A 22,636-nucleotide genomic window follows, 5' to 3' on the forward strand; every position below is an offset into this window, starting at 1 on the left:
CTGACCACAGGGCGATATATCAAACTAAAACGTCTTAAATCCATTTCTGAGGCTGGGACAGAGGGTGCGTTGCATGTGGATTCATGAGCATGAGCCAACAAAAATGTCACCACAGACTAAGGCACTGCAAACTGACAGAGCATAACAGAGATTTTTATACAGACACCTTTTGGAAAGAAGTTATTACTGCAACAGATCTCTCTAGCGATTGACTTTGGAGCTGTACATAGCTGGTTCCACGGTAAAAGGGTGACACCTATTGGTGAAAGTGGGTAGTGCAGCGGGTTCAGTACAGTGAGTAGAAAGAGAGAATTTGCTACTCTCCGGGCCATTTATAAAATAAGCACAACTTATGAAATCCAGTAGTTTTCAAATACAATGAGCTGCTGTGATATGCTGTGGCAAATAAAACCACTTTTGCTCTGTTTTGACGTATTTTCGTATGATCATTACGCACCACTTTGATGGAGTAATTATGTGGATGCCTAAATATTAAAAAAAGCCGCCATAACTGAGGTTGAACTGAGGGAAAAACTCACTAAAAACAATTATTACAGTGATTTTTAACAGTAGGTACAAAAATGCGTGATTTAAAATGACAGGTTGCGTGGTTGCTATGCGTCTCCAGGTTCTATTTGCATTGCATCTTTTGGTATAGTTCAGACAGATTTCACTCGGCGTGTTGTGCAAAGCTACAAGGGATTTCTGCAAAAGTAAGACAACTTTCTGCTCAAGACTTCTTGCAGCCTTACAAGTGTCCAACTCCCATGTCACGGAGGAAAGCGACCCAGCAACCATCATCCATCATGGAAAATGTGAGATTTTATGACCGTTTTCAATAAGTTTTGAATATTTACTCGACGGCCAGAAAGAGTTCACTTTGCAACAGGGCAACATGAAAATATAGACGACATAAATGTGGATAAAAAGCATTAAAAACGTGCCTGTGCACGTGGGAGTTATACCTGCATGTTAGACTGTTGCACTGTAGCTGTAAACGGGTAAACTGTGCATAAAGTCATTTAAACTAGTATGTTACCTATAATAACGTTTTCTTTTGCGTGTATTAAATGATCTTGTGGCAGACATGTCACCAAAGATTGCAGCTGGGATAAAAATGTTCAGTTTTTGCTAATAAGTAGAGTATCTTACATCTCGAATTAACTCAAGTGCATAATGATCACCAGGCCTGTTTCTAGCTTTTTTGGGGGGGGGGCGGGGGGGGCTGTGCATGTTCCTGATTGGGGGCCTTTATTTTGTATTTAAAACTAAAATCAGGGAATAAAACAAGTAAACACTGAGACTTTATTCACTGTAGAAAAGCTAATCCCCAAAATGTTTATTTACAAATATGCAAGCAATGTTCTGCAGCATCATCTGAATTTTCAAATGTACACACACTGTCACATGTTTACAGGAGCCACATGTAACTGTGATCATCTTTAAAATCCTCAAAGCTTCTGCTTTTGGGCTTTTTTAACTAAAGTTTTAATCTCCTTCTTCATTGTGGCTTATGCTACAATTATTCACCTGATAAGACAGTCACCTCTGGGTAGAGGTCCCTCATTACACCACAGCCTAATGATGATCTTGAACTCATTACCCCCCACACACAAGGCAGGGCTCTCCTATTATTGCAGCTTGCTTTTCTTTATATCCTACATGTCATTTTAAACCATATAAGTGCCACACGTGACCAAGCTTAGCCAGTTACAAAGGTATTTTGTGCATCTGCATTGTTCAAAAACGGCAATAAGCAGCAATGATTATAACAGAAATTAGAGTTTAATACAACATGGACTTTGGTGTTTGTTTAGCTTATGCAAATTATTATTTGACATGTCATTTGGGGGTATGCAGCAGTGAAGCTCTAACACGACGAGCCCATAAGTTGACACGTCTTTTATTACACTGACCTTGATGCATTGTCCTGGTTTTAGTTCTTATGATTTTATGTGAACATGTTGGATATTTTTTGTCATTACAATCACTGTGGACAAGTTATTCAACCATGCGAGTGGTTTAAGTAGTTTATGGACATATGAAAGGGTTTGTTATTTTTTAAATGTTTCATGAACTACTAACTGATGTCTGCATTACTGTCATTTTTGTGTATACCTGCAGCTTACTGTGCCTCACCTCAAAGACCATAATTATTGTAAGAGAAACACTGCATGCCAGGCCCGTGATGCAATGAAACCCAGAGCCAGCAGGAAACAACCGTGCTGCAGCAAGGACCAGGTTGGATGTGTAAAATTTCAGGAACAGAATCATTTGAGGGTTTTGAAGTTTGGACTTCATTGTGGTTCATCAAATTTAGATTTTTGTCTTGTTTGAAAAAAATGAGGTCGCTATTAACTACTGACATTCCCTTGTGTGCTTCTGACCTTTCCCCAGGTTGTTAATTCAACCCAGAGGCCCCGGCGCCGTGACAGAACAGTCAGTCAGCCCCGGAAAAGGAAGCGAAGCCCAGCATCCAGTTCTTCCCGACCTCCAAAGACCTCAGTGCCTCCCTCTGCAATCTCCCATGATGACCTGCCAGTGTCAAAAAAATTGCCCCCCAGACCCGAGCCATGCAGTACCAACCACCAGCCAACCAGCTCCAGTGACAGCACTTTAAAAATCTACAACTTCTCAGTGGAAGATTATCAGCGAGTCTACCATGAGGTGGTAGATAGCATGCTGACGTACGTTTGTCTCCAAATGTCCTGTCACTTTTTAAAATCACCAGCTCTAAAATGGTTACAGTATGGTTTTTGACCACATGCATCATTTTGATTGAATTTCTTCTTGCAGGTCCAAGTATGGCCGCAAACGTCCCTACAGTTTAGAGCTGGGGAGAAGTATTAAACAAAAGCTGTGGGAGAGACTGAATCGTCCTATGGTGGAGACATCAACCAGCGAGGACGGACTTGAAGAAATTGACATTGTGTATGGGCAAAAAGTCAAAATCCCACAATATGATTTTGACATTTCGAGTTAGCCAAATCCTCAACATCCACCGAGCAAAAGAGCAAAGGAGAGGTGAATGTAGAGCAGCAGGAGCACTGCTACAAAACATATAACATATAACCCATTTTTAAACTCTGTTTACTGCAGCCTATTTAACAATATAAGCAACTATATAAAAACATAAAAAGAGATCTAGACATAAAAAAACACGCAAAAAGTGATTGGCATACGATCACTTTTTGGCACATCAGTGCAGCGAGGTTGTAATTGCTGCTTGTAACCATCAGGGGGCAGTATCGCTAGATTGCAGTCTTGGAACCTGTAACGAGAATCACCCTTCATTATCATTAGAGTTACATTGCGCCACACAATATGAATATGATAAAGTCCTAGTATATGTACAAATGCTATGAAGTGAAGTTTTAAATAATACCGTTCGCCCAGTTAGTTTTATTTTTCTTTCACTGCTCGCTTGTTTTGATGACGTCAAAATCGCCTTTCCGCTTTCATTCGCGGCAGTAAACATGGCGGACAGTTAGCGAAGCCACGGTGTGATATTCAATCCTGGGGGGTTTGGATTTCTCTTTCAGGACGTACGCAAAACGTGTTGCATTGCTTTTGCCACACGGAGGTGTGCGTGTGTGTAGGGCGTTGTGCCCTGTGAGTTTTTACTGAACAAAAGGTACAGTGAATTTTTCCCTCCTGTGCTGCTTTCGTTGCTAACGCGGGCCTAGCTATAAGTGCAAGCTAACGTTAGCCGCTAACCTGCCAGGCAAATGCTTTTGACCGGCATGATTTAACATATGTATGTATGTGTTACAAATGTTTGATTGGCTCTGTGGTGTTTATCAGCTCATTCAATAGTTTAATTGTGCAAAGAGCTTAGATAGTTTGACTCGTGCGTTGATTGTCAACTTTCTTATCTTATTTGCTAATAATAGCTAACAGTAAAATTCTTTAAGGCGTGTATTGTAGATAGTTTGGTTAAACTGCCTTGATATCGAAGTTAGAATTAACAAAAAGGAGGCTGCAATTTGTCAAAAATGAATTCAAACATTGTTTAAAGTCTCAGTGATTCATAAATATGAGCTAAAAGTGTTATTTTTAGGTTGTGACAAAATCCGACTTATTCTTGAACGTACCACAAAATAACAACGTAAGGTTTCCTTTACAAGTCACTTCTCTTCTGTTTTGCTGTATTACATGGCAGCGTGAAGGAGACCTACCGTCACAATGGGGCGACGTTCAACCTCCTCCACCAAGAGTGGGAAGTTTATGAATCCCACCGACCAGGCCAGTAAGTGCTGATAACAAACTGGCGCTAATTCAATCATGAATTGATCTGCTGGATATTGCTCAGTTGCTGATTAGATATAAAAATGGTCATTTCTTCCCCCCCTTCTACAGGAAAGGAGGCCAGAAAAAGGGAGTTAAAAAAGGTTAGAACCATTCACTTAAAAAAAAAAAGTTATTTCTAAATATGCAATACAGGATAACAATACTGTGATAATATGATGGTAACATCGTTTTCATTTGGAAATATTAGAACAAGAAGCAGAGGATGATGGTGAGAGCAGCAGTCCTGAAGATGAAGGATCCCAGACAGATCATCAGAGACATGGAGAAGCTGGATGAGATGGGTGAGATGACAGGGCAGAGTTTATGCAATTTAGATGTTAGAGATATATTTAGTTGTAACTATTTAGTTGTATGTTTGCCACTTGTAGAGGACCTGAGCTTGTGGAACACATGTATCAGTAGATTAATGCTATATATAATTAGTGTGTGTATTTAAGTATTTCAGGCCTTTAGGTAACAGCAGAAAATCACAGTCAAAATCTGAATTCTACAATTAATTTGCTGCTTTTCTAATGAAAATAATTACTTTGTTTCTGAACAGAGTTCAACCCAGTTCAGCAGCCGTTGCTGAATGAGAAGGTGTTGCGGGACAAGAGGAAGAAGTTGCGTGAGACATTTGAGCGCATTGTTCGTCTGTACGAAAGAGAGAATCCTGAAACCTACAAAGAGCTACGCAAACTTGAACTGGACTATGAGACTAAAAGAGGGCAGCTGTCTCTTTATTTTGACTCAGTCAAGGTGTGTTGGAAACTACATGACAGTTTTGGGGGGCGGGGTTCCTCAGTTTATAATAATTCTTGCATAAATTGATGCAGGAATGAGAGGTATATTGTATGCACATTGTCCTACAGGCTTGTGTACGCCTTGTTGGGCTGCAAAAAAATCTTAAAAGTCAGGATTATGAATATTTTGGGGCAGACACCAAAACCCATTACTCGTCTTTTATTTGTCTTGAGCTTGATTGCTTCAGATGTGTGCTCCATTACCTTATTTATCCTTTGTTGTGCTCTCTGTTTACTCTGTTGTGTGACGTTTCCTCTTTTTCAGAATGCAGAGTTGGTGGAGGTTGACAGTATCCCTCTACCAGACATGCCTCATGCCCCATCCAGTATCCACATCCAGGACATCCCACTACCAGGGGCTCAGCCTCCCTCCATATTGAAGAAGAGCTCCACTTTTGGGTAAGACTCATTCAATGAGTAGTAAAAGTTTCAGCAGTTAAACTCCGTATGTGACATTTTAGAATTTTAATGGGCAGTTGAGTTAATTCTGTTTTTATGCATGTCTTAGTAAAGGACCATCGTCCTCCGGACCAGCATTGGCAACAGTGCCAGGTGTCCCACGCTTACCTCCAGGGAAGAAGCCCCCTGGGCCTCCACCTGGCCCCCCACCTCCTCAGGTCCTGGCACTGTATGGACCTGCTCGACGCGGTTACGGCACAGATGCAGGTGAGATACAGCCAGTTTCCCTCTGATAATCAAATGATTTTTTTCCACCTATAATTTAACATTTCTTCTTGTTACACTATTTCTCCTTTGAACAGAGCCTTCCATTCCTGGATTTGAAAAGGACTCTGCAATGGATTTGGGGAGAGATCGGGACAGCGGGAGTGAGAGCGACAGAGATCAGGACGATATTGATGACGACAGCGACTCTGAAGACATCAGTGAAGAAGAGAGAGATGAAGGGGGAGATGGTGAACAGAGAATGCGCTTGGACAGGCAGGACGATGAGAGAGAACGAGAAGAAGATAGAGACAGAAGTGAAAGACATGGTGGTGAGTGTTTCTGACTGCTTCAACACATTTAAGCCTCAACTCACGTCTTTGTTGCCTTTATTTATCTCTTGATCTTATAACTGTTTCTATTCTGTTGTATTCCTGAATTTGTTATTATTTAACTACTGCAGGTCGTAGCGTACGTTTCGCAGATATGCCTGCAGAGGCACCCCGTGAAGGAAAAAGGAAGAAGAAGAGGGTTGTGAAGAAGACCAAGGCCATTACACCTCTGCAAGCCATGATGTTAAGGATGGCAGGTACTGTTAGTGCTAAGCACTTACTAAGCTAGTGCTCCTCACAGTGTCTTTTCTTTGTATGATGATATGCTATGCCATTTTTATTTGTTCATTTTTTGTCTTCAGGTCAGTCAGTTCCTGACGAGGAGGAAGAAGAAGAGGTAGAGGAAGAATACACAGATGAATCAGACAGCTCTGACATTGAGGACAGAGGCCCTCCAGGGGACAACCAGTCCCATCTCATGGCCAATCAGCGACTACCCCCTCCAGCTGGGACCACGGGACAGCAAGGGCCTCCACACATGCAAGGGCCACCGATGACAGGACCTCCACCACTTGGTCCACCTCCGGCACCACCAATGAGGCCTCCTGGTCCACCATCTGGCCCACCTCCTGGCCCCCCACCAGGTTTGCATTCTGATTACCTAAAAGATTGATTGCTTCAACTCTGAAGTCATACTAGAATAATTTCCTGTGCCTGTTCTGTGGGGGTCTTCTACTTCTCTAAGTGTGAGTGCTCTGCATCGTTTTTTCAAAGAGATCTTCTGTTATCTTCAGGTGCTCCTCCGTTCTTGAGGCCTCCTGGCATGCCTGCAGGAATGAGGGCTCCAATGCCTCGGCTTCTGCCTCCTGGGCCTCCACCAGGTCGACCACCTGGTCCTCCACCAGGCCCCCCTCCTGGCCTTCCACCAGGCCCTCCACCACGTGGTCCACCTCCCAGATTACCACCCCCAGCACCACCAGGTAGGCACGTGTGTGGAGGCAATCTAAAGATATAAAATAGTGAGAACTTCTGTTGAATGCATTTCTCATTTATGTTTTTTTTTCTCCTTGTAGGTATCCCGCCTCCTCCCCCAAGAGCTGGAGGGCCTCCGCGTCCTCTTGCACCACCTCTGTCTCTCTTCCCTCCACCTCTCAATTCCAATGTGCTGAGTGCTCCTCCAAACATTGTTCAGCGACAAAAAGGCTCAGGATCCAGCCAGGACGGTTTACAGACCAACCTGCAACCCCCTGCCATGCCCATGCGACCTGGTGTCATGCAGATGCCCCCTCCGCCTGGGACAGCTGCTGCCTCCACAGGCACCAATCCGGGCAGCAATCCCCCCAGCCATCACCACCCTCCCACCATCGAAAAACGCGCAAACATCACCTCTGTCGCAGCTGCAGGAGGCAACCTGGCAGCAGGTGCCGGTGCAGGCGGGGCTACCATCTCTGCCAAACCTCAAATTATCAATCCCAAGGCAGAGGTGACCCGCTTTGTGCCCACAGCGCTGAGGGTGCGTAGGGACAAGGTTGGAACAATGCCAGGAGCAGCACCTGGGCCCATGGAGAAAGCAGGGGGTTCTGTTGGAGGAAGGAGGGGAGATGAAGGTGTGGGAGGAGGCCAGTGGCAGAAACAGCACACGGCAACAGCTCCTATGGGCGTGGCCAATCCATCACAGATGGGTGCTGTGTCTCAGCCCAACATGAAGACTAAAGACCAGGTGTATGAAGCCTTTATGAGGGAGATGGAGGGACTCCTCTAAGACTCGGGAGCGTACTGCCGATAATGATGATCAGTGTGGCAAGCTGAACAACAGCAGTGTGTTTGTTTTGTGTTTTCTGTGCAGAGTTATAGAGGTAGCCGTCTTCAAACTTTCAGCTAGAATCAGTTTGTCTGTCACCTACCAGTGAAAGGCCACTACACCCTCAGCTTTGTTCTCTACAGGCTCATATTCATTTGATCTGGGTTAGATTTTTGTTGCATCAACAAGAATGTGCTTTTCAAAAAGAGTAAGAAATCTGTTTATTTTACTGGGTAACTTGCATAGTCAATTCAAGAGAAGAACACTATGCTCTGCACAGAAGTGCTTTTTCACATCCAGCATATTGTTTTGTTTTTTTTGTCTTGTTTTTTAACTCTGAAATTGTTTTTCTTCCAACCACCTGTTTGCAACTTGACCTTAGAAGCAATCTTGTATTACTTTTTTCTGTTTTTTTTATTGCAGATCTCCTAACATAAAAATAGTTATAGAATGTTTTCCAACCACTGACAACAGTAAAAGTGTAAAACTGTTTGATCTTCAGCCAAATAAAAACTCAAAAAACTGGTTTAATCTTGTTTCAGTGTGAATCAATCCGCGACAGAAATTCCCATGTCGTATTTTTAGCCAATCACTGGCGTTTTCGGTCGTAAACACAAACTTCCATCATCCACTGCGGCTTAAGCTCGAACTCGTTTCCGCATCTGCGCAGTGCGGAACTGACGACACGTTGGGGCGAAAAGCATGGCGGACGAGGAGAGCGTGAAGCCAAACACAGACGAAACACTCGAAATTTCGAGCAGCGATGAAGGAAGCGATCACGGTGATGGCGGAGAAAACGACGAGACGGTGAAGAGCTTCAAGGATCTGGTAGGTTTGCTTCAGCGAGTGAAGGAAAAGAGTCAGGCACATTAACACGGAGAGACCACTGCTGTTCGAGTTAGCTACAACTCCGCTGTGTTATGTAAACCTCATTTTATCCTTTTAAATATGAATGGGATATGTCTGTGAGACATATACGGCGCTAGTACACAATTACGATCGTGTTACAAAGATTTCTACCGTTTGTCTGCTTCCGACAGGGTGTTACTGATGTCCTATGCGAGGCTTGTGATCAGCTGGGATGGAAGAGCCCCACGAAGATCCAGATAGAAGCTATACCGGTGGCTCTGCAAGGTGAGAAATCACGCTTACCTCTTTCTGTCAGTTTTACTCAAGTAACAGTACATGATCACACGGAACAACCATACGCACATTTTTGGACATCAGGAAAAATACAACCCTTCTGGAATAAAATTCTTTTTGCTCTGCGGGAAATATTTAGTTATGTAATTCCAACGATTGTTTCAGATCCTCTATTTGGATCATCTTAGAGGCCATTTGCGTCCATGCTGTTTAAGTCCCCTAAGGTTTTAAACAATGAGCTGTAGACAATGGGTGGTTGTTGTTGAGGAGATCCTTGTGATGGACAAACTCGCATACAGACAGAAAAAGAAAGAAGAAAACTTTCTACAAGACTGGGACAAATGTTTATTATACAAAGTGAAGAAAGGACATGAATAAATTGAATTATTAAAAGAGGCAGATTTACTCCGACACTACCAGTCCCTGAATGTTCAAATATTCATGAACTTGTTTTTATATGTTTTTGTATGGCTACTTTTCAGCTTTGTTTTGGCATTAGCATAGCCACCATTTGTGCATCATTGTACTAGACCATCAAAAAAACAAGTTGAAGTAACAATGACAGCAAATATCCTGTTAATCAGAGATGATGGGCTAAATGCATGGCCCAGGGATTTGAAATCTGAAATCTCAGCAGAGGATTGGAAATCAGTTTGTGCTCAAATTCATACCGTGATTACACACCTCATATCTGTACGTGTAACATATGAAACTTCTCCATATTTCTCTGTGAATCATTACGATTTAACATGGACTGAAGCTAAAGGAGCAGCGCTTCAGTCTGAATCTCAGGACTTGTTTAAATCTCTAAAGGTTAAAGTGCGTAACATTTCTTGTCTCCTTGTGACCTGCAGGGAAGGATGTTATTGGCCTGGCGGAGACTGGTTCAGGAAAGACCGGTGCCTTCGCTCTGCCTATCCTCCAGTCGCTGCTGGCCTCCCCCCAGAGGCTTCACACACTTGTTCTCACCCCCACTAGAGAGTTGGCATTTCAGATCTCTGAGCAGTTTGAGGCCCTGGGCTCCAGTATCGGCGTTAAGTGCGGTACGTGTCCTTGAAAGGTGAGGCGGCTTGCAGTAGTGCGGGAGGCTCTGTGCTCTAAATCCGTCTGTCTTCCGTTGCAGCCGTGATAGTTGGTGGAATCGACATGATGTCCCAGTCCCTGGTGTTAGCGAAAAAGCCACACATCGTTATTGGTAAGACTTTACCTTTAAGAACGTTGCATATTTTTCACACTTCACACGTCTGCTTATGTTCACCCACTGTTGTAATGTTTGTATCCTTTATTTGTATCCTTTATAAACTGATTTTGATGATATACTTTTAAGTAAAAAAATCGTTTGGTTTTTTTCCAGCCACGCCCGGTCGTTTGATCGATCACCTCGAGAACACAAAGGGCTTCTCTCTACGAGCGCTGAAGTTCCTGGTCATGGATGAAGCAGACAGAATCCTCAACATGGACTTCGAAACTGAGGTCAGTAGCTTCCTATTGGTAGGAGACTCACTATAGCACCTCAGCCACATCCTCCTCAGTGTGCTGTTAAATGGCAGGCTCAAAGGTTATTGATGAAAGCATTTTAAAGTGAATGTGACAACCTTTATGGCAGTTTAAATCCAAAAAGTGAAATTTACCTAAACTTCACATTACTGGCCGTAAGCTGGTAAAAACCCAAGTTGACGTATATTTTTTTGGTTGACAGTGGAGCATTTTGAAAGATTACTAATAGCTGATAGGCTGAGCTTTAAATTAAAAACCTGCTGGCTACGGGCTCCACACCTCCAACGCCTCAGGCTAGATTTGCGCCTGTGACGTGTCCATTTGTGAAGCTCTTTGCCTATAAACAGAGAAGGTTTTCGAGAATTTAACCTGTACAAATTTCAAGAAGCATGTAGCTCATGTAAACTGTCATTTTTATACCTATTATTATTTATTTTTTTACCAGGTGGATAAAATCTTGAAGGTGATCCCAAGAGAAAGACGCACTTTCTTGTTCTCGGCTACCATGACCAAAAAGGTATCTTTGTGTTCTTCTCTCTTTGTCGACTCTAGATGACGGAGAATGTTAGTCGCGTTTCTTTTAGCCGTCCTTGTCCTGCACATTATGGGGGACAGTAATAAGCAGCTGCCAGAGTAGCCTTTGCCTGACCTTCTGTCATATGTTTACAGGTCCAGAAACTAGAGAGAGCAGCTTTGAAAGATCCTGTGAAGTGCGCGGTGTCTACGAAATACTCCACAGTAGACAAACTGCAGCAGTACTACATCTTTATACCATCTAAGTACAAGGTAGGGTGCACACGTGTACATGTGCTGACCATGTGCTGACAGTTGTGTTTGTGACCTGCTGAAGCTGTTTTATATTCAGTAAGTTTAGCTCTTGGTTTTGCCAACAGGACTGCTACCTGGTTTCCATCCTGAACGAGCTGGCCGGGAACTCCTTTATTATTTTCTGCAGCACGTGTAACACAGCCCAGCGGGTGGCGCTGTTGTTGAGGAACCTCGGCATCACTGCTATCCCTCTACATGGGCAGATGAGTCAGGTAAAGCTTCAGAGACTCGGTTGAGTATAAGGATTTAACCTGAGATGTTAGCATTCATTATAGTGCCTGCTGCTCTGTCAGCATTACCTACGCATACTATAAAACCCTGTAAACAGTTTGGTTTACGATCACACTTGCAACACATGCTAAAGTCATGCTTAATTAACTTTACATGCAAGTTAGTGTACTTTTTGTACCATTTGGAAACATCTGGAAGTCATTGTCATGGTCTGCAGTTTACCATAAGCAGTCTACAATCAAATCTACATTCAAATCAGGCTGCAGTTCACTTAAATGTTTGAATAGAGCTCTTTGCACCATCTAAGATGGTGTTTTTGTAGACCAAGAAAAATTTCTTTCACTCATGAATGAAAGTGAATGTTGACCAGCTTTGGTCCCGTTTGGCTGGATGTCAGCCCTCTTTCTGGTTTTGTGGCATTACAGCAAATGTGACCTAATGTATGATATGAGTTGTGTGTAAATATGCACACAGACATTTATCAAATGGAGTTTTTAAGGAAGTGAAAGTTTTCCCTTTTTCTTTCTGGTGGATACTGTGACGTGATCTGGATCTTCCTTCCTTCGCCGTGCAGAATAAACGTCTTGGAGCTCTGAACAAGTTCAAGTCCAAGTCTCGGTCGGTGCTGCTGGCGACTGACGTGGCATCCAGAGGACTGGATATTCCTCATGTCGACTGCGTCATCAACTATGACATTCCCACTCACTCTAAGGTACCGAGGCGCTGATAATCATGTTGGTGGTGCGTTTGATGATTTATTTCACTTCACCGATGAGCTGATCTGTGGATGTGTTTGATCCTACAGGACTATATTCACAGGGTTGGCCGAACAGCCAGAGCAGGACGATCTGGAAAATCCATCACTTTCGTCACTCAGTAAGAAGGGCCTTTTTATTGTCACCAGTCATTCCATATACAATAACATCTCTGCTTTGTTTCCACTTATTGCCATTTTTATACCATTTTGACATGGTTGAGTAAGTTGTGCAATACTGTGGTTTGGAGAGGAAGGTCACTGCAGCAAGTAAATGTGTCTGGTGTCCATATAACCATAGGTATGATGTGGAGCTTTTCCAGCGAATTGAAAGCTTGATTGGGAAGAAACTTCCAGCCTTTCCAACCCAAGAGGAGGAAGTGATGATGCTGGTGGAGAGGGTGAGCGAGGCCCAGAGATTTGCCAAAATAGTAAGTCATCCTGTCTTTATTGTGTCTTTTCTCTGTATTTGTCAGGTATAGCCTAAAATTTGAAGAAGAAAAAAACATGCTGTGTGAAAACAATGGTGCATAAACCCGTCTGAGCCTGCCTGGCCAATGCATCAGTATTTAGTGGTATGTTTCTACATGAGGTGATTTGAGCTTTGTGACACAGTGTGTTATCCTCTTGAAATCAGCCATCAGAAGATGGATACAGCGTGGTCATAAACAGATGGACATGATCAGACAGGCTGTGGTGTATGAACAGTAAACAGTTGGTGCTAAGGATCCCAAAGTGTGCTGGAAAAATATCCCCAAAACCATTACACCACCAGCAACCTGAGCTGTTGATAAAATGTCGTTTATGCCAACTGTTACCATCCTATCCAATTGTGGCAGCAGAAATCAACACTCATCACACAAGGCAACATTTTTCCAATCTTCTGTTGTCCTTCTGTTTCATGAGACCATGCAGCTTCTAGCTTCAGTTCCTTGTTTTTAGCTGACCGGAGCAGCACTCTGTGTGGTCTTCTGCTGCCGCAGGTCATCTGCTTCAAGTTTCGAAGCAGATGACCAGAGAACTGACCACACTGGATATTTGCATTAACAGGCAGGTGTAGGTGGTAAAGTTGTTGGGGAGTGTAATGATTTAAATGTAACCATATATTTAAAAGAGCAATGACTGCAAGCATAAACTAAAAGTTACGAACAAATGTTTGAAACTTGGCTAAACCTTGGCTAATTTCTTCAAAAATACATATTTAGAAATGTTTGATTTTTTAAAATTAAACTTGTTCCGTCTTGACCTAAAATGCCTGTATATAGAATATAGTCAGCTATTAGTGTAGATGAACATTAAGAAAACGTTTGTGTTCCCCAGGAAATGAAGGAGCAAGGCGACAAAAGGAAAAGGCCTAAAAGAGGGGACGGAGACGATGATGACACGGAACAGGCGACCGGCGTGAGGAAGAAGGTTAAAGGAGGAGGAGGAGGAGGAGGAGGGAAGAAGCGTGGCGGAGGAGCCTGGAGGGGCGGACGCTGAAGAGCCCCAACATTAACAGACTGTACAGAACTATGACATACAACGCCTTTACCGTCTTTTGAAACTTTCATTGTTATGACACGTTTTCCACTGCTTCCTTAGTAAAGTGAATGACTATTTAATTACAGAAAACACATGTTTTTCTCGCCCCTGGTGACATGTTTCCATTTGTAATAAAACTCAAGAAGTCGCACGATTGTGTGAGCTGGTGCCGCTGCTGATGTTGCTTTCAGACACAAGAGGGAGCTGTTTCAGTCAAAAGCCACATTATGTTTTATTAAGAAGTACTTAACCCTTCTTGTTTTCTAGCTTTTTTGTTTAGAAAACATGTGAGGTATTAGACAACAATAACAATGCGTGGCAAATTGAGGCGGTTTTATAATGCATGCAAGCAGCAGTTGCAATAGTTATTATGTTTTGGGTTTTTTTTATGCTTGTCAGTGGTTTGCAGCAAATTGGGGGGTTGGTTTGTTCCAGCCAATAGTGGAGAAGGGCAGAGAAAGACCGCAAAGCGAGAGCCCAATCGCTTCTAGGCTGCATGTAGTGGGTGTGCAGTGCCTAGATATTTGTGGGATAGATCTTAAAAGGTATCCACCGCAGCATAATGCCCGACAGTGTATTCATTATTGCTGCCTTCATTAATGCCATTGAGGGGATTCTGACAGGCGTGAAGGCACGCACATAAAAATTTATTAGCGGCTGAATCCTGACAAGAGTGCGACAGTGTGGCGTATTGATCTGCGCGATCACTTTCTAGTGCGCACAGTCCACCGTAGGCGGGAGCAGCGGTGGTCAAGCCTGCTCTCTTTAGGAGGGGCCCGAGTGTGGAGGCAGCACTGTGCACTGTGGTGCATACCGAAGCCCAGATACATGCCTGCATTTCTCTTGTGGCTAGCAGCTGTATAGTTGCGTTCAGGGTCGAATCAGGGGGAGCTTTGTGAACAGGTTCTGACTGCTGCAGGTAAGTTTGCTCGCGCCAGCCGCGAGGGCGAAGAACGATGGGGCGCGTGGTGATTATTACGGCGTCAGTGAGTGAGCAGCCTCCGGGATAGGGGATGGAGGTCGCTCTGGAAACTTACTTTGGCTGTAGTCTTTATTTGAGTAGCGGGGTTCAAAATCCACCGCTCGGCGTCATAAGCGCTCTGGTTGACCTCGAGGACTCTTTCTCTCTCTTTTTTCTCTCACCATAGAAACGTGTTAATTGGTAACACCTGAACTCTTAATACGTAACAGAAAAAGTGCAGACTGTGGTAAGCTAGCTTTATGACTCTTTCTTTTGGCTCATGACAATAATTTTCTCCGACAGTAACCTTATTTTTGTTTATCCTAATGGTTGTTCTCCAGACAATAACTTTTAGCCGCTGTTACTCGTTCTTTTAAATTAACCGTGTCGTGACTTATTCCCGTTACCCACTTATGTAGCTAGCTCCGTCAGTTGCGCAGGTTTATTACGCAGTTATTAGCCTAATATTTGGAAGGGCGACTTCAGCTGCATGTTTCAGGCGTTTATAGTTTCCAGAGCTACCTGGATAGGTGTTAAAATTCGGGTTATTTTGTATACAGCGAGCTCCCTGGAGAACGAGAGCGACTTATTGTATGTGACACTCACAGTACGTCGTCCATCTGTCCCGTTTGGTTTTCTGGCAGAGCGGTGTAGTCTCCGCAGTACGCGCATTATTGTTGTGCAGTGCCAGGCTGCCAAACCTACACTGAAGTCTGACTCGCAACTTTTATTTGATTGTCTGACATATGATGTTAAAGATATTTTATTATCAAAGTACTCAGATGCAATGAAATATCACTCAGACACTTAGAGCAGTTTTAAACGTGCACGGGTGAGAGACTCAGGGAGAGACTCACACACCTCCTTGGTGCAGTCTGGCTTTATTTATACACATCATGAAGCATACAAAAAAGGAAATATCATCCTTATCTTGTCAAGAAAACAGGTGTGGTTTATCAAAAAACTTCGTGTTCTCTACAAGGTTGTTTCTTACTCGTGGGTGGCGGTTTCCTGCTAGTGTGAAGGCAAACAGTGACAATGTGAAGGCAAAGACTGATAATGTGAAGGCAAGCAGTTTCCGTTATAAAGTAGGGAGCCAGCAATTAAAATATGCAGCTGGTTGAGTACAGAACAGAAATATAAACACTCTTAGCTGATTATTATATGAATAATAAAACCTTTAAAAGCAAAAATACTCTGACATTCCCTCCTGTTGTTTAGATTTCTCACATGACAGTACTGTTATTTTTGTCAGTTCATAACCTCTTGTCTAAACATTTTCGGTTTGAACGTCATAAAACAGTCCTGTGTTCAATTAAACTAAACATTACTGTATGGATCATCTTTCAAAATTTCTTCCATTTGAGACATCATCACATAAGCATTGATAGAAGTTGTCACCATGTTTGATACCATTTTCTTCAGACAGGGTACTACACATGTTGTGAAAACACATAACAGTAAAAGCAAACATGCTATTCCAACAAGTCCTTTAATCAGAAGGGACTTCCATGAACCACCTAGTAACCATGTCAACCAATCATCAGTGCTTGTGACATAGTCTTGTTGTTCAGCATCTTCAATCTTTCTCAAGGTGTTCAAAGCGTCGGTCATGTTTTGTGAGTGTATGTTGTCTGGGATGTATGTACAACATGTAGTGTCAAACAATACACACAAACCTCCTTTTTCAGCTAGAATCATGTCTAGTGCGACTCTGTGTTGCATCACTACAATGCGTATTGCGTCGAGTTCTTCATTTTGCGCTTTGTTGATTTTCATTGAAGCATTTAGGAACAGTCCAAATCGATAGTCAAGTGTCTCGATCCTCAGCATGTTTTTCCCAACTCCTACCCAAGGGAACAAGGAGTGGAGGACTTTCTGACCATCAGTCCATAGTTTGAAGTTCTTGGGCACATCTGATCCATAGATTGAGTCATGTGGCATTACTTCAGTGACTTCAGCAACTTCACGTTTTGCTCTTGACGTGTGTGTCTCTGCTGTGATCTTGAAGGTGTGGTCTGAAATTAGTACTGGTGCACACAGACCGGTGGAGTTCGGTGGGAGCATGAAGTAGGTTTTAGGCCCGCAGGCCCAAGCGGCTCCCTGGACCCAGAAAGTTCAATTTTTGAAGGTGTGTATTCCTTTGGATTGGGTCAGGTCAAGTGTCTGTGTGCAGTTGCGGTTTCGTCCAAGTTTCCTGTTTCCATCGGAGAAGTTGAAACACATTGGGTGCTGTATGTCCGGCGGCAAAACTATGGCGAATGATTTGTTTTTTGTGTTGTTGGCTTTGACGTTTACCCAATGTTTTTCGTTGCAGGTGTAGTTCCAGTTCGTCAGATTGTAGGCACAAGGGGTTGTCTGTTCAATTAGGATACGTCGTTGTGAAAGTGGTTTCGTGACACGTTTGACGTCTGTGTCACTACACCATGGAATTAGGTCTTCTTTCTTTGTGCTTTGACCTTTTAGGGTCAGTCCTGTTGCCATCAAATCTCTGCGTGTGCAATTGCCAGTTGTTGCTTTGTTGAACACACACATCGCTTCGTCAAGTTCAGGTGCCTTTCCATATATTGTTGCGTGTACGGCTGTTGTTGGCATATGTGAACATACATAGCATTCCGTGCTGTTGTCGGTGCGTGTTCTATCATACACATATCTATACCACGCGTTGTTCATCCATGGGTGGTTATGGTCTTGGTTCAGGTCACGTAGATGCGAATTATCATGTGTCCATCTTTTTTGCAGGTGGTGTTGTTTATTTCCTCTCATCTGGGTGAGTGTTAGTAGGCTCACTAGGAGCGCAATGCTGGCCACTAGGAGGACAAGTGTCTTCATGATGACCAGGCACACCTAGACTTCTGGTGAGTAGACTATTGGCGAGAAGTAAAAAAGGGCGGGATATACCCAATCAGCCCTTCCCTTCACCAATAGATCACCTAGAAGCCAGGGGAGCCGGCGTCTAAGCGTCTGGATTGTCACTCACTTTTTTACAGTGGCTGTGGTGGATCCAAGATGGTCTTTCTGCTATTTTGCAGGCGGTGGGTGTGGTAAGTAGGACTTGGTATGGGCCCTCCCACCTTGGTGAACTCCAATTCTTTCTCTGGAGTACTTTGATCAGGATCCAATCACCTGGTTGTAACCTGCAAGACACTGGAGAGAAATCACTCGGCAGTTGGTTGTTTAACACAATCTCTTTATTTTCAAACAGTTTAGTCATCCATTCTGCTAGGGTAGTTTCCCTTATTGATTTATTAATAGGTTCACTGGTAATTGGCAATGGAAACGCTCTCCCGTGGATGATTTCAAAAGGTGTAAGTTTCTGAGAACCTTGTGTTATTCTCATCCACATCTTTACTAGGCCTAGACATTCAGGCCATGGTCTTCCTGTTTCTTCCATGCATTTTCTTAATCTCTGTTTTATTGTGCCGTTAGTTCTTTCCACTAATCCTGCGCTTTGTGGGTGATATGCACAGTGATGTTTGATGCTAAATCCTAGAGCTTCAGAGACTTTGCTGATGATGTCATTAACAAAATGTGTTCCATTGTCTGACCTTATCAGACTGGGAATGCCATATGTGGGGATGAAGTGATTGCATAAACACTTTGCCACTGATATTGCATCTGCTCTTTTGACTGGATAGATTTCTGGCCATTTTGAAAATACATCTATAATTACTAGAGCATATCTTGATGCTTGGCATTCGTTAAGTTCAATAAAATCCATGTGGATTGTATGGAAAGGGTGAGGTGGTGTGGGGAAATGACCTCTTTGTGGTCGGAGGTTCCCCTGTACATTATGTCTTTGGCAAATCATGCATGTTCTGATGAATTCCTTTGCTGAATTTTCAAAATTTTGAGTGTAGAAGTGTTTAGAGAGGACATTCATCATTCCACCCGTTGACAAATGCGTTAAGCCATGTGTCACTAATGCTGCTGTCTTGTGTAGAGATTTTGGCAGTATTGGTTTGCCATTACAGGTCATTAGGTCATTTTCTAGCTGTGCTCCACACCTTAACCATTTTTTCTGTTCTGTGATGGATGCAGCTTTCTGTTCATCTTTAAGTACATCAAGTGGTATTAACGTTGATGTTTCAGATATTAAAGTTTGTATATGTTGTTGTGCTGCCTTTTTTGCGGCTTGGTCTGCAAAGTTATTGCCTTTAGTAATTTCTGAGTTATCTTTTTGGTGTGCGGCACATTTGCACAATGCTAATTTTTTCGGCAGTGTTATCACTTCTAGCAGTTCTTTTAAAAGGTGTGCATGCTGTACTGGATTACCAGTAGAAGTGACCATGCCTCTGTTCTGCCAAATCTTTGCGAAATGATGTACTGCTGCAAAGACATACTGACTGTCTGTGTGTATGTTTATGCTTTTTCCTTCATTCAGCTTACATGCTCTCACAACAGCTGTAAGTTCTGCACTTTGTGCAGAGTTAGAGGAAGTCAAAGGTCTTGCTTCCAGAACTGTGTCTACTGTGGTTACTGCATAACCAACGCAGTTGCGACCTAAGCTATTTTTAGAAGCTGATCCATCTACAAAAATGTCAGTGAAAGTTGACTGTGGTGTGCTATATATATCGGCTCGTGGTTTTGTTTCTTCATCTAGCTTTTCCATACAGCAGTGTTTTTCACCATCTTCTGATGTGGGGAGAAGTGTGCTGGGATTTAGCTGACCACACTTCTCGATTGTAATGTGTGACTGTGATAACAAGATGCCTACGTATGAGAGCTGTCTTGCATGTGTGAGATAAGACAAGTTCGCCTGCAGTAAGATGGAGGTTACAGCGTGGGGAACTTTGACGATCAATGTGTGTCCTAAGACGATGTCAGCGGATTTCTTAACTGCCTCTGCTGCAGCTGCGCATGCCTGCACGCACGAGGGCAGTCCTGAGGCCACTGAATCTAGCTTACACGAATAAAATGCAAGAGGGCGTTGCTTTTCCCCAAAGGCTTGTGTTAGAACGGCCTTCATGTAGCCTGCACCTCCGTCTACATGCAAGTAAAAAGGTTTTTCATAGTCTGGCAATGCCAAAACTGTGCGCGTCTGCAGTGCAAGTTTTAGATCATTAAATGCTTTTTCTGCTTCTGGTGTCCATTCTATTTTATCTTTCAGTGCTAGATTTTTTCCATAAATTAAGTTTTGCAAAGGTTGAGCTAGCAGAGCATATTCAGGTATCCAGCATCTGCAAAAATTGCAGAGACCTAAATAACTCATCATTTGTTGTTTTGTGAGAGGCTTTGGAGCATTCTGTACTGCTAGTTTTCTGCTGTCTAACAGTGTTCTTCCCTCTCCTGTGAGTTTGTGGCCAAGGTATGTGACCTCTTGGCTCCACAGCTGTAACTTGTGCTGTGATACTTTATGGCCCTGCTGTGCTAAATGTTTCAACACAGTCATGGTGTTTTTTCTGCAGTTGTCTCGTGTATCTCCCGTGACGAGAATGTCATCAACGTACAGAAGAAATTGCCCTGTGGCAGGGAGTGTGCATAGTGACATAGATTTCTTTAATGCCTCTGCATACAGGGTGGGACTGTTCTGAAAACCCTGTGGCAGTCTTGTATAGGTATACTTTTCGTTATCAAAGGTGAAGCCAAACAGATTTTGTGAATCTGGGTGTAATGGCACCGAGAAGAACGCGTTTGACAGATCTATGACTGAGAACCATTGTTCTTTTTGCGTCACTTGATTTAAGATTGTGTGTGGATTTGCTACCACAGGTGGGATTTGTTCTGTTACTTCGTTTATTGCTCTGAGGTCATGCACTAGGCGATATTTTCCTGTGTTTGCTTTTTTCACTGGGAAGATTGGAGTGTTACAGGTTGCTTTAGTTGTTTTCACTAAAATGCCTGCTTTTTCCATATCTGCAATTACTGGCCTGATCCCTGCTTTTGCTTCTGCCGTCAAGGGATATTGTGGTTTAACTGGCCTGTAGGTTGTAGTAGTTTTTACTACAACAGGATCTGCTCCTTTAATTAATCCTACATCTGTCGATCCTGTGGACCATAGTGTTGTGGGCAATTCTTGTAGTTCTGGGTGTAATTCTAATGAGAGTACATGTCAGTTTTCACTATCTTCCTGCACATGCAAATCAGTGCTGTCAGTCATGTATGTGGCTGGGTGGGTAGTGATCACCCACCCTAATGTGTATCTCATGCATCCCGTTCTGCAACCTTGTAGCCATCCTTCATGCGTGTCCTCAGTTTTTTCATATCTGTCTCTTTCAACTTGGGTGAGAATGCGGCCTAAATCTTTCCACTCAGTACTGTCATTGTGTGCTACTGACACATGTGGATTTGGCATCCTATTTACTCGTTGTACTGCCTCAGGCTGCAGCACAGAGCACACTGCATTACCACTTTGGGTGACATATAGGTACTGTAATGTCAGCATTTGTGGTCCTAGCTTGTGTACTTCTTGGTCATACACAGGATTAGGACCTGGACTCTGTTTGAACCTCAATGTGTTGTGATACTGAGTGTAGTCCTGTCGTGTTGAATGAGTTGGCAGATATCGATTTGCTATGTGTTGTAAAGGCTCTAGTGAGGGCAGGTCTAATGTCCAGTAGTAGTGAGGCTGTCCGAGTCCTTGACACACATTAATCTGATAATCTGCTGGACTTTGTTTCTCGTTTAACATTAGCTTTGCATACATGCCCTCTGGTCCTGGCAATACTCCTATTTCCAGTTTCTCTAGCGCATCTCTCCCTAGAAGATTAACTGGGCAAGATGGGTCATATATGCACTGGTTTTTACAGCTGCGGCCGCTGTCTTCATGAGATAAGAGTAGAGGCTCAGTCAGTGATTTAGTACTGACATGTCCTGATGCTGACTTAACTATCAGAGTATCATTAGAGAATTTCACTTTTGGTGGTTTTTTAATCAGTACAGTTTTACATGCTCCAGTGTCGCAGAGCATCGTCATTGGCTGCCCATTTACGTATATAATTACAGTTGGTTTATGTTCAGAGCCCAAAAGCAATTGCTCTATGTTATACACGTCCGTGTTTTCATTGCTCTCTGCTTCTGTGCTTTTTCCTAGTCATTTGTTATTTCTTTCATCCTCTTCCTCAGTGTCATCCTTTTTTCTATGTCTACACTCGCGAGCAAAATGCCCCTCCTTTCCGCAATTGTAGCAGCTTGTGTCTTTCAGTCTTCTCTCTCCTTTTCGCCCTCCTCCTGCCTTTCCTTTTCCTTTGTAGGGGCCTGGTTTATGTCTTCTGTATTCTCCAGAGAATGCCACCAATCCTGTTGCTGGATCTACAGTAAAGACGCCTCCTTTTTCTTTTTGCTTCTGTATTTTAACTGCGTGTTCAGCATATTGCAGTGCATCTGACAGACTTCCTGTATTTTGTGTGACCCAGTGTTTTTCTACGTGGGCCCTCACTTTTGGGAGGAGGCCGTTCAGAAATGCATTTTTTAGCTGTTGCTGAAATGGTGTTTGTGGCTCCTCCTGGTAATTTAAACCTGAATGTTGTCTGAAAACTGGGCGTAGGCGATCGAGGAAGTCAGAGGCAGTCTCAGCTTCCTTCTGCTTTATCTCGCCTATTTTGCCGTAATCTGCTCTTGGGGCTAGACGGACTCTAATCCTTTCATATAATCCTGCCAACTGAGCCCTTAGAGGCTCAGAGGTGGGGAGCAGGGCTATACCCTGGTCATCTGACCCCGTGAAGTCTCCCTTTACTGTTCCCATTTTTAGACCTAATAAGTCCTGAATTACCTGGAGCATTTCATGGCCATTCAAGTGCCAGTGTGTTCTAATTAACTCAACTGCCTCCCTCCATGGCTCAAAACCTTCATTTAACAGTGGAACGTCCT

The 22,636-nt window shown here is 43.2% G+C and overlaps 3 protein-coding genes across 7 annotated transcripts in view; all 3 read left to right on the forward strand.

Annotated features, from left to right (window-relative positions):
• The first annotated feature begins 665 nt into the window (after positions 1-665).
• Positions 666-8,417, forward strand: wbp11 (WW domain binding protein 11). Its single transcript, XM_026165741.1, has 15 exons — positions 666-815; positions 2,125-2,241; positions 2,398-2,687; positions 2,797-3,634; positions 4,163-4,249; positions 4,360-4,391; positions 4,499-4,592; positions 4,853-5,049; positions 5,359-5,492; positions 5,602-5,759; positions 5,855-6,088; positions 6,220-6,345; positions 6,451-6,732; positions 6,883-7,068; positions 7,162-8,417. The coding sequence occupies exons 5-15, from the start codon at positions 4,186-4,188 to the stop codon at positions 7,848-7,850; spliced, it is 2,196 nt and encodes a 731-aa protein (XP_026021526.1). The 5' UTR covers positions 666-815; positions 2,125-2,241; positions 2,398-2,687; positions 2,797-3,634; positions 4,163-4,185; the 3' UTR covers positions 7,851-8,417.
• A 105-nt stretch (positions 8,418-8,522) lies between these two features.
• ddx47 (DEAD (Asp-Glu-Ala-Asp) box polypeptide 47) lies at positions 8,523-14,017 on the forward strand. The gene is made up of 12 exons (XM_026165743.1): positions 8,523-8,717; positions 8,930-9,023; positions 9,887-10,075; positions 10,156-10,227; positions 10,387-10,505; positions 10,975-11,046; positions 11,199-11,315; positions 11,423-11,569; positions 12,163-12,300; positions 12,394-12,464; positions 12,644-12,773; positions 13,663-14,017. Exons 1-12 carry the CDS (start codon positions 8,592-8,594, stop codon positions 13,822-13,824), a joined length of 1,437 nt encoding a protein of 478 aa, XP_026021528.1. The 5' UTR covers positions 8,523-8,591; the 3' UTR covers positions 13,825-14,017.
• A 75-nt stretch (positions 14,018-14,092) lies between these two features.
• LOC113021218 (myosin-10) overlaps positions 14,093-22,636 on the forward strand; it is a 76,721-nt gene continuing 68,177 nt past the window's right edge. For 4 of the 5 annotated variants that reach the window (XM_026165740.1, XM_026165735.1, XM_026165738.1 and 1 more), the window contains exon 1: positions 14,093-14,785. The gene's annotated coding sequence lies outside the window, so the exon portion shown is untranslated. Of the gene's footprint in view, positions 14,786-14,807; positions 15,075-22,636 lie in introns of those variants that run through there. The other variant, XM_026165736.1, reaches the window with a different exon arrangement.

Source organism: Astatotilapia calliptera, chromosome 4, assembly GCF_900246225.1.
Source record: "Astatotilapia calliptera chromosome 4, fAstCal1.2, whole genome shotgun sequence".
NCBI classification, from domain to species: Eukaryota; Metazoa; Chordata; class Actinopteri; order Cichliformes; family Cichlidae; genus Astatotilapia; species Astatotilapia calliptera.